The sequence below is a fragment of the Herpailurus yagouaroundi genome, unplaced genomic scaffold (assembly GCF_014898765.1).
Source record: "Herpailurus yagouaroundi ecotype Mexico unplaced genomic scaffold, PumYag 197, whole genome shotgun sequence".
Taxonomy (NCBI): domain Eukaryota; kingdom Metazoa; phylum Chordata; class Mammalia; order Carnivora; family Felidae; genus Herpailurus; species Herpailurus yagouaroundi.
Window position 1 is genome coordinate 802,011 of NW_024412428.1, and position 15,905 is coordinate 817,915.

At 50.8% G+C, this 15,905-nt stretch overlaps 1 protein-coding gene and 1 long non-coding RNA gene across 3 annotated transcripts in view; both read right to left on the reverse strand.

Annotated features, from left to right (window-relative positions):
• The window catches only part of CRYL1 (crystallin lambda 1), a 130,157-nt gene that overhangs the window by 1,395 nt on the left and 112,857 nt on the right, over nucleotides 1-15,905 (reverse strand). For both annotated transcript variants that reach the window (XM_040447979.1, XM_040447980.1), the window contains one exon: nucleotides 6,775-6,880. In XM_040447979.1, coding sequence (XP_040303913.1) covers nucleotides 6,775-6,880 — 106 coding nt within the window. The remainder of the gene's footprint in view (nucleotides 1-6,774; nucleotides 6,881-15,905) is intronic.
• LOC121012711 (uncharacterized) lies at nucleotides 2,483-4,092 on the reverse strand. Its single transcript, XR_005782246.1, has 2 exons — nucleotides 2,805-4,092; nucleotides 2,483-2,568 (listed from the first exon to the last, which is right to left on the reverse strand). It is a non-coding gene; the product is annotated as an uncharacterized LOC121012711 (long non-coding RNA).

Below are 15,905 nucleotides of genomic sequence, written 5' to 3' on the forward strand. Positions count from 1 at the left end.
TGTGTCTGTAAGGTTACTTCTGTGAACGGCTCGAATGCATTTAAAAAAATTTTTTTGACGTTTATTTACTATTAGTGAGAGACAGAGAGAGACGGAGCATGAGTGGGGGAGGGGCAGAGAGAGACGGAGACACAGAATCAGAAGCAGGCTCCAGGCTCCGAGCTGTCAGCCCAGAGCCCGACTCGAACCCACGGACCGGACCGTGAGCTCACGACCGGAGCCGAAGTCGGACGCTCAACCGACTGGGCCCCCCAGGCGCCCCTCGAATTCATTTTCTAAGAACCAAAGGTGTCAAAGCTCCCTAAATCCGCCCCCGTCTCGCACTTGCTCCCTGAGTTCTAGTCACCACTTTGCTGGGAGTCTGCAAGGTGGCGGGTTCTAGGCACAGGCTGCATTTACCTGAGAGGCAGGCTCCGCGGGCGCACCCGCTTCCGCTCTGGCCAGTGGACCGGCGCCCAGCCACCCCGAGCCCGGGGCGGCATCTGTCCCCTGGCGGCGCTGCTCTGCACCGGCTCCCGCAGCTCCGGGGCCCTCGGGCAGCCTGGGTCTCGGGGGCTAAGACGGGACCCTAGGATTCTGGTGGAGAAACCCAGGGAGAGGAGGCTTATCCCGGAGGGGAGGGGGAGAGGGGGAAGCAGCGCGGGCCGGCTGAGGCCGAAGCTGCTATTTCCTGGGAGAGGCAGCGGTGCCCCGGGAGGAAGCCCCAGGCAGGCTGCGCGGCCTCCCCACGCGGGGCGGGCTTGCCGGGACCCGCTCTGCAGGCAAACGGCCAGCTCGGCCCGCGCCCCGCCCCGCGGGCACCTGCGGCCGGGCCGGTGCGGGGGCGTGCGCCGGGACACGCGTCAGGTCCCAGGCCGGTCCCGGGTACGTGCACCGGGAGGCGTCTCCCAGGCCCGGGCCCCGCCGAGGCCAGGCGCGGAGCCGCCTGCTATTCCGCCTCTGGCCCATGTCCGACATTTTCCAGAACCAGACTCCGTGGTCGGCGAGTCAGGCGAAAGAGAGAGCGAGGGAACAAAGGCAACTGTGGGTTTTGCGGAGATCCCAGAGCGTGGCTCCCACCCACGCCACGACAAGTGTGTCTGAGTAAGTTCAAATAAAAATGACCACCGCCCGACACTCTTAACAGCTTCTTTGGGGCCTGGTTTGGGTGCGGCTACACTGACGGGAAAGCCTCCATTCACCGGGGGTCCATCTGGGCTCAAATGGTTTCCTTTCTCTTTCAGAGTGCTAAAGTTAAACCCAATTTGCTCTTAGAAGGGAAACCGTTTTCAAGGGTACACATTTCAAGCATACCAACTTTTCTGACATTAGCACCTATAATTAAGTGGTAGATACTGTCGTTTCAAAATAAGGGGTTTCGAATAAAAATAAGGAGTTTTGTTTCCTTTGACGTAGCATAACTTGACAGTCGGGATTCAGGGAGGCTCCTAAATGTCCTACACTGGCTAGCCATCTTGAATGGCATGGCATTTCTGGAACACAGAAAACCACCCGTGCGTTTATTTCCTTTTGAAAATTAAACATCTGCTTCACTTCATCCATTTGCTTATTTACTCGAACTAAAGGTGATAAAATCTAGACGCGAATACAGTGTGTTCCTTTTGGCGGGGCAGGGACACTAGGATCAAGCAAGGTATAAAGATACCAAACGAGAAGAAGACGGGAAACATTCCTGTAGCCGAGGACCGCCCTCCTGGAATGAAAGCAGAGGCTCCCAGGGACCAATTCCACCCCCCCCCCCCCCGTGTGAGCAGTAACCCACAGGGTCCTGTGCACATACTGTGTCTCACTTCTGGATCACTTTACATCTGCTGAATAAGTGTTCGCCTTTCCCTGTCCCTGCGAAGTCATTTTAGTCTCCCAAGGGCTTTCTAGAACTTTTTTCCCTCTCCCTTTTGTAAAATCTGTCGTTTTAAAGGGCATTTATTTCTTCAAACTAGAATACAAGATAGTAAAAATCCTTGTCGCACAATTCATAACTTCCTCCGTACTGTTCAGGAAACCACTGAAAATTTCACTCTTACTAATATAAAAATGCTTTCTGTAACAGGCCCTCGGGCTCTTGGGACAAACAGCCCCGTTGTCTGTGGTGAAGGTAAGGAACCAATAGGGCGCGTGCCTGCAGACCGTCCCCCACCACCTGCAGAGAAGCTGGACACCGCTGGGAGGGCTCGCCCCCTTACCCAAGATGCAAGTTTGTGGTGACTTACAGTCACGACCTGCAACGTCCCAGGACACTGATCATCGCTACTGTTATTTGCAATCTGTCCTCTTCTACTACGCAAGTATTAAAAGGAGCGTTTTTACTCCATTTCCACCAATAACTTTGGCTTCTCTACACTATGAAAGGAGGTGCGTGGCAATTATCCCATAATACTAATTTCACTGGAAATGGGGAGGAAAAGAAACCATTTCACCTTCTGTCCTTCTAGTCCAGCCTTCCCTTACGTTACTACGAACCCGGGCCTTCGCCTGTATTTTCTCTCCTCCACGTCCTTGCCCTCTGTCCTGTTCAACAATATACTTCCCAAAACTCTCTCGAGCTTAGCTTTTTAGAGGATTTTGAACCTGATTTCTTTTTTTTTTAATTTTTTTTTTCAACGTTTATTTATTTTTGGGACAGAGAGAGACAGAGCATGAACGGGCGAGGGGCAGAGAGAGGGAGACACAGAATCGGAAACAGGCTCTAGGCTCCGAGCCATCAGCCCAGAGCCTGACGCGGGGCTCGAACTCACGGGCCGCGAGATCGTGACCTGGCTGAAGTCGGACGCTTAACCGACTGCGCCACCCAGGCGCCCCTGAACCTGATTTCTTAAGAGATGCTTATATGGAATAAGAAAAAGTGGGGGAAAGACGTGATTCTCATGAGATTAGATCCAGCGTGGCTTGCTGCTTTCTAAGTTGAAATTCTTCAGCTGTGAGCCCACAAGGGCGAGACAATGTGCTTTCTTGAACCTTCAACATAAGCCAAGGTGGGTGGAGAGAGAGAGCGCCTTCCTCTGTTTGCATTTATGCAACAGCCAGCAGGCACACGGTCCTACTGTCACCCGCGGCGACAGCTCCTGAGACGAGCTCTGGGTGTTCAGTTTCTTGGAGAGCCCTGACCGCTACCCTCACCAGAGGAGTCTGGTTTCCACACAGCGTATGAACCCGCACCGACGTATGAACCCACACCTACGTGAATTCACCTGCTTTTAAGAGGCAGAGTTTCACAGAACTTATTAAGGAAGATCAAAAAGGCCCCAAAGCACAGAGCAACATTATCTAACTCCCACCTGAGTGAGACCTCACCTGAAGTCAGGGAGGCGGGTGGAGACAGAAACCCACCTGGGGCCCCTTAACTCCACAAGGTCCCAGCTCCAGCAGTTCACCTGTTTCACTGAAACTAACAGCCCTGTGTAAATGAGCCAAGCCCAGCAAGTAAGCGCCTCAATTAAAAAAAAAATAAATTAAAAAAAAAGACAAGCATCTCTACACAGGAGGAAATTTTACAAGGCAGGATGGTAAACACTGGCTTCAACTGGAGGTGATTTCCGGGGCCTTGCCGATTCTCAGACAGTCATTCTCCAGGTAGAAGTAAAGTCATGAGGCGCCCAAAAAGCTGCTATAGGTATCAAATGGGCAGTTCTCCTCGCTGACCCAGTAGTCTGAAAGCTTAGCAAAGAAACCATCCAAACGGTTGAAGTCTGGAGATGTCACTATTCTATTGCAAAAATGCCCTAATCTGTATTCATTCTGTATTTCTTCCCCATGCACTTGTGAATCTTTTGGGGAGAGTTAAAAAAGGGAAAAAAAAAAACTGGAAGAGTAGTGAATTAAAAAACCAGACAAGACACCGAATGAACAGAATACTGATTAAGGGACCTCATCTGTGTCAGCCATCGAGACAAACATTTCCATCTGGCTTCATCCTCACAGCACCCTTGAAAGGAGTCCCTGTTGCCAGGCCCATTTGATTGGGGGGGGGGGTACTCGCTTGCAAGAGGCTGGTTAGCTTAATGGTGTTTTGTTTTGTTTAATTTTTGAGAGAGAGGGACTGTCAGAGTGCTTAGCGGGGAAGGGCAGAGAGAGAGGGAGACACAGAATCCGAAGCCAGCTCCAGGCTCCGAGCTGTCAGCACAGAGCCTGGCTCGGGGCTCGAACTCACAGACCGTGAGATCATGACCTGAGCTGATGCTTAACTGACTGAGCCACCCAGGTGCCCCTAGGCTAGTTAGCTGAGAAATCAGGTAGGAACCCAGGCCGACTGGCTCCACTGACCAGAACCCCCTCTTCAGAGAGTCTGTCCTTGCTGAGGGTGGCTTTTAAAATTCAGCCAAAAGGCAAAGTAGGCAAGCTGGCCTCCTGGTTTTTAGGTGCTATTAAAGACAAATCCTAAAATACTTCTACCACTTCTAGACAAACTGTAGCTTTAAGACTAATAACCAGCCTTAACCTGAGATGCTGGCTTTAGGAGAACGACATCAGAAAAAAAGAGCCCTCTCCGTCCAATCTTGATATATTCTGGATGACACTATGAAGAATAATGAACATTTCCATCGGTTACAAGCCAGATCTTATAACACTCTAACTCTGGTCTTTGGAATGCTCTGAAGTTGAAAACTACATCCGTCCACCATTATCATAGTAAGCCAATTAGGTTTTCTTATCATATCTGCTTTGTTTGAAAAATTGTTACGGGCCTCCTTCCTGTCTGCCACACTATTTGGTTCTGGAGTTTCTGGTTTCATTGGCTTCTGTTTCTATCTGTCTGAGAGTCAGAGCTGTTCTCAGCTGTCTCCCTATTGATTTCTCGTGATACCTGAGTTATCTTATTATTCTGAAGAAAAGAAAATTAGAGAGAAAAACATGGCAGTTATCAAGCCGTGTTGATATGATGCCAAGTGTTTAAATACGTTTGCCACCTTTAAGGTGCCGGCCGAAAAAGCATTTGAAATTCTCCCAGACTTTATTTTAATGATACTTCAAAACCCTTGTTTCACTTTTTTTTTTTCCTTTTTTTAACGTTTATTTATTTTTGAGGCAGAGAGAGACAGAGCATGAACGGGGGAGGGGCAGAGAGAGAGGGAGACGCAGGATCGGAAGCAGGCTCCAGGCTCCGGGCCATCATCAGCCCAGAGCCCGACGCGGGGCTCGAACTCACGGACCGCGAGATCGTGACCTGAGCCGAAGTCGGACGCCCAACCGACTGCGCCACCCAGGCGGCCTCGTTTCACTTTCAAAGAAAGAGGCCTCTTTCTTTACATTATCCTCCTGTGTTCGACTGTCCTCCTGCCGCAAAAGTAAGATGCTCGTGCTAGGACAGAGCTCCCTGTTCCTGCAGCGGCTCTCAGCCACGCTCATCTAAGGAAGAGTCAAGTCGGGTATTGAACCCCACCTCCACGACCCGCAAGGCACCGTAGGCGCGCCTGCAAGATTACGTCTGGCGAAACTGCCCCAACGTATTCACCGGAAGTCGTACTTCGTCAATTACGGTGGTGAAAACTGAAGCGTTGCCAAAACTGTGGAATCACAAAACCTCAGTCAGACAGACTCCTGATTTCCAGCTTCATTACAGGCATCTCTGCTCGGTATCTAAACATCCTGCCAGGTGGCCAACCAGCCCCAGCTGCTCTATTCACCGTGGGCAGCATGGCCCTCTCCCTCAACGTCAGCCGCAGGAACCAGAAACTTCCTGCCACGTGCTGAGCCCAAACCCGTCTGTCTGCCACGTCCACGCCCACAAAAGACACCCACGCGCGTACACACACACTTCTCCGCTCACCTTCTTCTTCTGGATAAGTTCCAGTTTCTCAGTATTTCAAGTAAGTGTGGACCGTCGGAGCTAAATACAACACTCCCTTTCTCTCCCTACATACGTTTTACAGGTATAATATAAAAATTAAAATAACGTGGCAATAATTATGAAAACTGTAACAACACAGAAAGGCAAAGAGGTAATAAAAGTTACCTGTAATTTCAACACTAAGAGATAGCAGGTACTGATGACATTTAGGTGATATTTGCCTAGATTTTTATTCATAGCATTTTAAACTTATTTTGTTTCAGTCTAGTGTAGGTTTCGGTGCTTGTTTTCCGAATGGCGTCTTGTTTCTGATTCACTTGAAGTGTGGCTGACAGTTTCATTCTTGGAAGCTTCTCACCTTTCTCAATCTATCTTCCTGTTGGGAGTCGCTAGATCGTGGGCTCGGCCCTACTTCCCCAGACCCTCTGAAGTCGGCTTCAGTCGGCTTCTGAAGTCGGGGTGACTGGCCTGGCCCGAGCACGGCCCGTGCCCAGCGCAGCCCCCTCCCCTGCAGAGGCGCCTCCCCGCTGGCCTCCCAGCCTCCTGGCGGGAAGCCTCCAGCTCCAAATGTCACACTTGGAAGTTGCTCAGGTTTAGGCAGGAGAGACGTACGGCATTTCCCTATCTGTTCTCCTTGCCTCTGTAAACAGCCGCATCATCTTTCTCAGGAGAACACAACTTTCCGGGTAACGTGGCAAAGTCTCCATGACCACACGCATCTGTCTTTCTCTTCCTTCCCGCCTGAGTGCCCTCTGCCGCGCAGAGCCCTGGGGTTCATGGATTCCATGTGGACTGACATCTCAGGACACTACGACCTGTCGCAGCCCCCGTCTGTGAATTACCAGGGCTGGCCGCCGTCTCCTTCATAGGATACTGTTTCTATCCAGTTGTTTAAAAACAAAAAGGCAAAACTGTACTGTTTACAAAACCCCTAAGAACACTAAACAGCACAGAACTCCCATCTTAGCCCCTACGGAAGCAAAGCGTACCTTCTGCATTGAGATGCATAGTTTCTAGGGGTCCGATGAACGCGTACCGCATGCCCAGGCCATCTGACATGACAAGGTCAAGGTCGCTCGGAGACACTATTCCTTCCTAAATGGAGAAAATGGGGCAGCACACAGATGAGTCCTCTGGAGAAACAACGTTCTTGCCATCACTTTCAAGCTGACTCCTTTGGAGCACAATCCCAAAATACTCTCCAAAGCTCCAGAATAGTATTTTCATTCTACATGTGTTTCACAGGTTTTGCGTGACAAAACTGTAACATATAAACAGATCCTGAAAAGAGAATATTTTGTGAGAGGGTCAAATACCAACTCGCTTTTTCCAGAGCTGCAATCAAGCTCCCATCTTATGTGTCAATCTCCACTGTCTTCCGTTCCCTTCCCTAAAAGCTGTGTGTCACTCGCAGCTTTGGAGAAGGGGGACCGGGTGAAGGGAATGGAGAGAAGTAAGAGCAGGGCATTGGTGGGAAAGCACAAGAAAGGACCTTCTACATATTAGCCTGAGATCTGGACGCTAAGACCGGAGCCATCAAAAGAACTGAAGAGTCATCCTCCAAGCTTTGCCCGCCTGCAAGCCCAGCCCTGTCCAGCTTTTAATGAGTTCATAAAAATGACATCCTTTGATGAAATGCAGCTTAGAACCGGTGCTGTTTGCAAGGTGGGGCCCTGGAATCTTCTGCAAATGTGGACTGCAAAGCAAGAGGCAAGCTCTCATGTGTTCAGGTCAGACGTCAGATTGGCCATCTGCGTTACTTGGCCTTTCTTTGCACAGCCTCGACCTCTCACGGCTTTTGGAATGAGCAGGGGCACATAAGCACATGTGTGCGTGATCCAGGAGGCCACGGCCAGTTGAGTCTCCATCCGAGGAGATCTTCACCTTGGGCAATTCAGCTGTCAGAAGGCAGATGGGGGTGGGGTGGGGGGAGGGGGAGGGGGAAGGCCGTCAGATTTCCCCCTGGTCTTTGCTGCGGTCAGACTGCTAGAATTACTGTGAAGTCTCCAGTTCCTTTTTCCTGACCAGTTTCTTTCACACAGAGCACAGTGAAGACAGATGCTCCTGCCTCACAGCTAGGCCACGTCTACCTTCCGTTAAGAAGCCACCGAGTGCGCCTGCATGGCTCACACCTCTTCCCTGGGCAGCCTTGCTGGCCCCCAGTCCCCAGCCGGAGGGGAGGACAGAGCGCTCTGCTGTGGAAATCGCAGTTCTGCCCACACCCCCAGAGGCACACCAGGCACGCGCACCCACCCGGCCCCCAGGAACAGGCTCACACAAGTGGCCCACCCTACCCCGTACTCTTTTGCTCTGGAGCAAATCCTGTCCTTCCCTTGGAAGGACTGTCTGTTGTCCTGTTGAGAGGCTGTCCCTGTGGCAGAGGAAAGCTTTCATCACAGGGCTTCACCAGGCCCTCTGGCCAAGGAGGAGGCTTGTTTGGCCTCTAGGCAGCCCCGGGAGGTCTGGGCCAGGCTCTCCCCACTCAGGAACTGGAGGCTAGAGCCCGCCCCTGCTGTCCCTCCTCCTCCTCCTCCTCCAGGGACTCTGCAACATCGCTACTTTCCAGACTTCAGAGTCACCCACAAGGTTGAGCGAGGAAGCAGATTTGTTTCCTCTACCTCCATCACTGCATCAGCTGCTGAGGGAGAAAACACCGGTGTCTCAGGTCCCTGGGGGTGCTTGGACCACCACGGCGGTGTTGGGAAAGGGACCAGAAAGGGGCTGGGGCCAAAGAACCAAAGAGAGCCACCCACGACGGGCAAGTACCATTTAGGCATGCCTGAGAAACTCTGTTTGAAAGAACTGCTTTCCATCTAGTTTAGTGTGTGTGTGGGGGGGGGGGGGGGGGGGGCACACCCAAAACAAACAAAGATGTGCATGAACCTACACACGTGGTTTAGAGAAGAATTACCAAGCACACCTCGCCCCCACCTGCCAACACCGCCATGCTGGTCTTCCTGGCTGCGTCCTCCTCCCTCCCTCCTGGAGGCAAACATCCAGACTTTTGTAGTAACTATTTGTCTACTCTTAAGATTTGCCATCTATGTTTATGTTCCTGAAGCAGAGTTTGCTTTTTGCCTATCTTCCTCTTCAAAACGGACTCACGCTGTGCATTCTTTTGTGGCTTGCTTCCTTCACTCCACTTTACCTGTGTCGAGCTTTACCTGTGTTGTGTGCAGCTGCGGTCTGGCCTCCCTTGTTGACATATAAAATCACAGTTTACTGATCCAACCTACTGCTCACAAATGTCTGGGAACATTCTTGTTCCTGGCCCGTGGGGCACGCATCCAAGAGGAGAGCGGCTGTCCTACGGCACACAGAGCTTCGGCTCGACTGGATGATGCTAGGTGCTTTCCAGGGGGGTTGTACCCGTGCTCACTGCCTCCGGCAGTGTATGTGGGTCCCCGTCGCTCTCGGCAACCTCTCCAACACTTGATGGTGTCACCCGTGCAAGGCGCCGCTAGTCTGCTGGGCTATCCCGCCGTCTCACCAGGTTTCCTATCCGTTTGAAATCATCCTGCCAAATGTTCAGCTGGACTGCTAAGGAGACCAAATTAACTGATTCAGTTGACTCAAATGCCAACAAGTTTTACCCCTCTTCGCTTCTGGTAGCAAAGCTTTTAAGTGGGGAGGGGCAGCAACAAGGAGGCAATGCTACACAAAAGGTCCAGAGTAATGTCCGGAACTGCCAAGAAACCGAATTGTTGAAAGGACTCCCCCGCCTTCCTCTCCCTCCTCACCCAGCTCTCAGGGCCGGAAGGGTGGCTTTGGGTCCCCTCCCCAGGCTGCCTAAAGGCATTTGCTGTAGCATTCCTGCACCCTGTGAGCTCAGGAATGCTGTGAAGGGCAGCCAGGCGAGAGCTCTGCAGACTCTCCTTCGCCCTCCCTCGGGGTCCAGGTCAGCATCCCGACCAGCCTCAAGGAGTGCTTGTCAGGGGACAAGGAGCGCTGTGTCCCTACAGCACTCAGACTGTAAAGGATGCAAATATGGACGCTACCTGCCACTTGCAATGCTCTTCGCCCCCGCTGTCTTCCTCTAAATACTGTGTTCAGCTGACTTCTGAAGGGCTTCAAAATACCCCAAAAGTGAGCCACCCACGAGTAGTCATTTTTGATCTGTAAGTATGTGAGCTAACAGTGACTCCGACTAAATAAAGCCTTAGAAGGATTCTCCGCACTATGGTACCACACGGGGGGCGGGGGCAGCCACACTCTCCTCCAATTCCCAAATGTTCCCCAAAATGACCATCTGTGTCTTATCAGTTACTCTTCATTAGTTGAACAAATGGGAAGAGGGAAAGAGTTTTAATATCTTCTCTTCCTCAATCCTTCTCTCTGCCCCATCTGGATTTTCTGAGGTAGATTCTCTAAGTTTGAGTCTTTACCCGGAAGCCAAATGCAGAGAAAACAAATGGTCCTAAGTAGTCATGCAGCTGCACTCAGCACTGAGCCAAAGGTTCACACGAGGGCATTTTGCGGCTCAGAGCGCTTAATTTTGTGGTTAAGCTCCACTCCACCCGGGTCCTTAGTGACATCTGTGGTCTTGATGCTAATATTCTCCATAATAATTACAACTGATAATCACAGTGGCAGAAAGAGGTGCTGGAGTTGGTCATACTGAGCTGACAATCAGTTCCTTGGGAACAGGTGGTAAGCTGCACGCCCCACTCCGGCGTGCCTGTGCCTCAACGAACATTCGTCAGTACAGACATCAGCACTTCCCCCATTCTGTGGCGAAATTCTCAAGTCACATGGACAAAGAAAAGCCCCGAGTGGTTGAAAGATTCCAAAAACTCATACAGAGCAACGAACACTAGACCCCTGTTGGTTTAAAATCTGGTTTGCGGGCACCTGGGGGGCTCAACCTGTTGAGTGTCTGATTCTTGATTTCGGCTCAGGTCATGATCTCAGGATCATGGGACCGAGCCCCGTGTCCAGCGCTGAGCCGAGTGGGGAGCCTGCTTGGGATTCTCTCTCCCCCATTCTCCCCCCCCCCCACTTGCTCTTTTCCTCTCTCTCTCTCTCTCTAAAATTAAACCACAGGAGCACCCGGGGGGCTCAGTCAGTTAAGCGTCTGACTTCGGCTCACGTCATGATCTCACGGTTCATGGGTTTGAGCCCCGCGTCGGGCTCTGTGCCTACAGCTCAGAGCCTGGAGCCTGCTGTGGATTCTGTGTCCCCCTCTCTCTCTCTCTGCCCCTCCCCTGCTCACACTCTGTCTCTGTCTCTCTCCCAAAAAAATAAACATTAAAAAAAAATTTAAAAAAAAAAAGAAAGAAAACGCAAGATACCATGATACAAACTGTAAGTACAAGTAAAGATTTGGGGATGCATCAGGCAGGATCCCACCAGAGAGAGAGAACTCATAGGTTACATACACGTAAAGACATTTATTTTGAGGGACAGGCCTGTGTGATTGAGGGAATCTGCAGCAGGAGCCTCAGTTCTGCTCTTAAGGCCTTTCAATTGATTGGATGAAGCCTTCCCAGGGGATTGAGGAAAATCTCCTGTACTTAAAGCCAACGGAGTATAGAAGTTAAACTAACCACATTTGCAAACATCTTCATAGCAACATCTAGCCTATGTCTGACTGAATATGTGGGCACTGTGGCCCAGCCAACACGGCCCTCACCAGCGGACAGAAGTTCAAGGCATGGTCCTCACCTGCAGATGGCTTGGACCTAGCCTTTGTGAGGCGAATGGCCCGCAGTAGGCAAAAGGGTGATCTGGTTTTCTGGACAAGGAAGAAGAAGGGGTCTGGCAGAACTGAGGCATGAATCTCCTGGGACGACTTCCCCTACTGCTTAGCAGCTACACACAGTCATTTTTCCTTCTCGCCGATCGTCCCGTTATCATACTAAATTTTGATTGGATTCACGTATTTTTTGCAGGCCCTCACTTTCATTTACTTTTCTCATTTTTCTTCATGCCCGCTTTCCTTGTCCACTTCTTTTTTTACTAATCTCCAGCTTCTGCTTTTCTTCTGTTTTGTGCTGCTCTACTTTTCACCATACCCAGACCTGAATGTTCAGGCTTTTCTTGTGCAAACACTGCTTTAACTTGGCTGCCGCCACCATCACCACCAGGAACACAGACACACTTCGGAGGAACCCGCGCTAGGCCATGCACAAGTCCCTCTGCCCCTCCCAATCAGAGCTGCTGAGGCCTCGATCCACTGTCTCAACTGAAAACCAAGAGCCAGAAAGGTTTATCTTAGGAAAATGTCATAGTGAAAAGCAACAAAAAGGGGCACGAAGGGGCCAGTGGGCTTCTTTTATTTTACCATGACTCTGGTCAGAGAGGCCAAGGAGCAGGGGTTACAGAAAAGAGAGCTCACCTCAATCTCTAATTAGAGCGAGGACGGAACAGAGGTAAACCTCAGTGAGCTCCCCGCCTGCAAAGACGTTTCGGGGATGGGCTACACGAGGACAATCACTGACGTGGAAATAACTCAAGTAGGAGCGAGGGGTTCTGGCCTCTCTTTTTTTAGAAACCTCCAACTCAAGTCCCGGTGACTGCTAGAGAAAGTAATACAGATTTTGAAGTGTAAATTAAGAACTATCATGCTGATTCACAGTTTTTCTCATGAGAAATGAACTAGAACCATGAGTTAGTTCCCTCCGTCCATAGACACGTATATACTTTGGTTTTCTATACTCTTTGACAGGCATTACTTCTCCTTCATGCGACACGAACCTGGCTCTAACCATCCCCAACCCGAGCAACCTTCCAGAGAGAAGGCGAGGCAAATGCAAGATTGTAAGTGCTGAGAAACAAAAGCCTGCTACGTGTGGCTCCACTGCTACTCAAAGGCTCGTAGCCAGCTTTGTGAGCTACTCGGCCTCTTGCCACAACCTACAATTTTTCTTGGAAGCGAGGCATAAACATTCCTGCAGAATGACTCGGGCAAATTTTGCTAACTCGCGGTAGAGCCGACCGAACACCACATCTGGCTGATGCAATAGGACGCTGATTCGTAAAACTCCCAGTGTCCAGAGCCTGCTGAGAGGGTGCTCAGGGGAAAGGAGACGAGGGGGACAAGGCGGACCATACCGGGTAGGTGGTGACAGGTTACCACTTCACAAACCAGGTTAAGTTTGTGAGGTCGAGCCCCGCGTCGGGCTCTGTGCCGACGGCTCGGAGCCTGGAGCCTGCTTCGGATTCTGTGTCTCCCTCCCTCTGCCCTTCCCCCACTCGTAGTCTATCTCTCTCCGTCTCTGAAAAATGAATGAACGTCAAAAAAATTTTTTAAGGAAATGTCAGGAAGCCATTAAAAATGGAAACTCAAGAAGTACTCTTAATAGAAACTAGACAGGAACACAGAAAAAAGCAGTGGACTGCTTTCGGGTAGGGGAAACGTAAGTGGTATTTTTTCCCTTTGAATATTCTTCAAGTTCAAGTGTTTAAATGGAACCAAACAAAAAACAGGAAAGAGAAAGACAGGAAAGACTTTGTCCTAATACAAGGGATGCTGAAGAACTCTTTAGGCCCCAGGGAGCAACAATTCCCTGGTGTGTCTTTTCCTACTGTGCTGTGCTTATAACAATGCTTTCAGGAAGAAAAACAGTAGTATTTTTTTAATGTTTGTTTATTTATTTATTTATTTTAATTGTTATTTATCTTTGAGACAGAGACAGAGCAGGAGCAGGAGAGGGGCAGAGAGAGAGAAGGAGACACAGAATCCGAAGCGGGCTCCAGGCTCTGAGCTGTCGGCACAGAGCCCGACCTGGGGTCAAACTCACAAACTGCAAGGTCATGACCTGAGCCAAAGTCGGACAGTTAACCGACTGAGCCACCCAGGCGCCCCGTCAATAGTATTAAAGATTCTGAAAGAAAAGGAAGAGACTTGACCTGAGAACAAACACAGCAGAAGGAATCCCCCCTTCTGTGCAAACGTTAAGTGTGCAAGGGCAGTGGTCCTCAGGGGAAAAAGTGTTCACAAAGAGGTTTGTGAACACAGAGGAGTGTACGTGCCCATCCAGGACCAGAAACACAGCCCAGGCCCGTCTCTGCCTGCCCCTCCTTTGCAATTCCAGCAGTTTCCTGCTCCCATGTCCCCGGTCACAGGCTGGCCTCCTGCCCAGCGTCTGCCTGCCCCTCACGAAGGAGGCCGGGTGACAAGGCTGCACAATTTGTCACCTGCATCCTCCCTTCTCCACCTTTTCTCTTGGGATCCCCCTCCCCCCTTCTCTCCTCCATTCTCCCCTCTATTCCACTGTCTGTTAACTTTCCAGCTCACACTGGTGGAGCTGAGATCCAGCATGTGTCCTGACTGATTACCTGATGGCGACGATAAGTAGGGTAAGAGCATTTTCGTTGAGTTTTTTTTTAAGGGTTGTTAAAGTACTAGCATTGAAGCTTTTACTTTAAACACTATTAAAGTAATCCAGGCATGCCAAGCAGGTTGTTAAAAAATGGAGTATGTGGTTGATGTTTTCATTATGTTTGTCTGTTAATAGGTCTGGAGGTGTCTCTAAAGTAAATGAGTGGGAGCTCTCCTTTCATTAGGGCTCTGCTGCTTGCCAATGTGGCTGCTCAAAGCAACCTCCCATAAAACAGTAAATAAATCCTATCATAAAGACCATCGACTTCTTACAGACCATCGCGACTAGAAGGAATTCTAATTAACTGATGAGTCCCAGCCAGCAAATAAAGCTTTCAGAGGAAAGAAAACTCCAGTTTCCTCAGTGGCTTCCGTCTTCCCTGGACTGCTCTGGAGAGAAGGCATCCCAACCTACGAAGCTTCTTCAGTGTGTCCACGGCTGACTCCAAGACGCTCATGATGTCAGACAGAAGCTCGGGAGAGTGGAGATGGCCGGAGCTCCACGCACAGGGGGGCCCACGGCCCCCCACTCCCACATGCTCCGAGATGTCGCCCTGCATTGGGCTCTGCTTGAGGTTCTCTCCTTCTCCCTCTGCCCCTCCCCCGCTTGCACACACACCCGCGTTCTCTCTCTCTAAGTAAACAAACAAACAAACAAACAAACACTTGCTGAGTCATGGGTGTGGCTTCTGGTACAGTCCTGGGGCATAGCCTTAGTGTCCTTTGAGGGCTGCAATATGGATGGAGAGCACTGCCTTCTCCTGGGATCTCTGAACAAGCCACTGCTAGGAAGCTCTCTGAATTTAAGCCAAGGTGAAAGCAGGTCTCAACCAATCTGGAAAACGGTCCTGGTAAAGGAGGTGATGCACATGCTCCAAAGGCCCTGCACTCCCAATACATGCCAGCAAGTCCCATTGAGAAAGGGAACGGAGCCCAAGAAAACAACAGTTGTGACAGATGCGTGACCGCCTTTGGGAAAACTTTACGGGGTACAAGAGCTAAGAGAAAGCCAAGAGAGCTGTTCAATGTCTTTGGGTGACGAGCTTGCTGCCACACAGAGGCTCTGGAAGGCAAAAGGTAGGCCAGGAGGCCACAGGGACAGTGGACCCAGGGCGTGCGAATGAGGTGGAAAGGTGAGCGTGCTTCAGGTGCTGGAGGGGCGGGAGACCGTTCCTTCAGCCTCATCAATACCGAGGTCTGGGCTCTATTCGCAAGAGGGCGAACAAAAATGCAGAAGTGGCAGAAAAATGTCTTAAGAAAAAGTTCTGCTGGGCGAATTTTGCCCTGGTGAGAAAGTTAAAAGAAATGCACAGAACAGGCCACACTGCGGAAGGGAAGCTGGAGGACCCCGTGCACGCTGTGCCTGAAGCCGAGTGGATGAGCACAAAAGAAGGAAGGACAGTGCGAGGCAGGCGAGGGCACGGCAAGACCCAGGGCAGGACGGGAAATGAGAGGGAACCTTCCTGTGTGAGGCCAGGAGACCAGCCCAAGGCTGGTCGCTGAAGGGAGGCCCAGGCCAGGAATGAACTAGGCAGAGAGAGGTGGTGTCACTTCTGGAAGGACACGAGGCCCAGGGCAGGAGGCAGAGGTTCCCGGACCCCACACTCGGCCAATAGGACTGCTGCAGGCCGGTTCCTTTCAACCACAAGGAGGTTCAGTCAGACTCTTTATCCATTATCATTTTAATTTAAAACAAAAAAAACTAACATTTTCAGTTTGAATTTTAAAACACATACGATGTAGAAAGCCCTACGGTTGAGGGTGTGGCACAGAGGGCAGGACCCTGGGTCTTTCTGG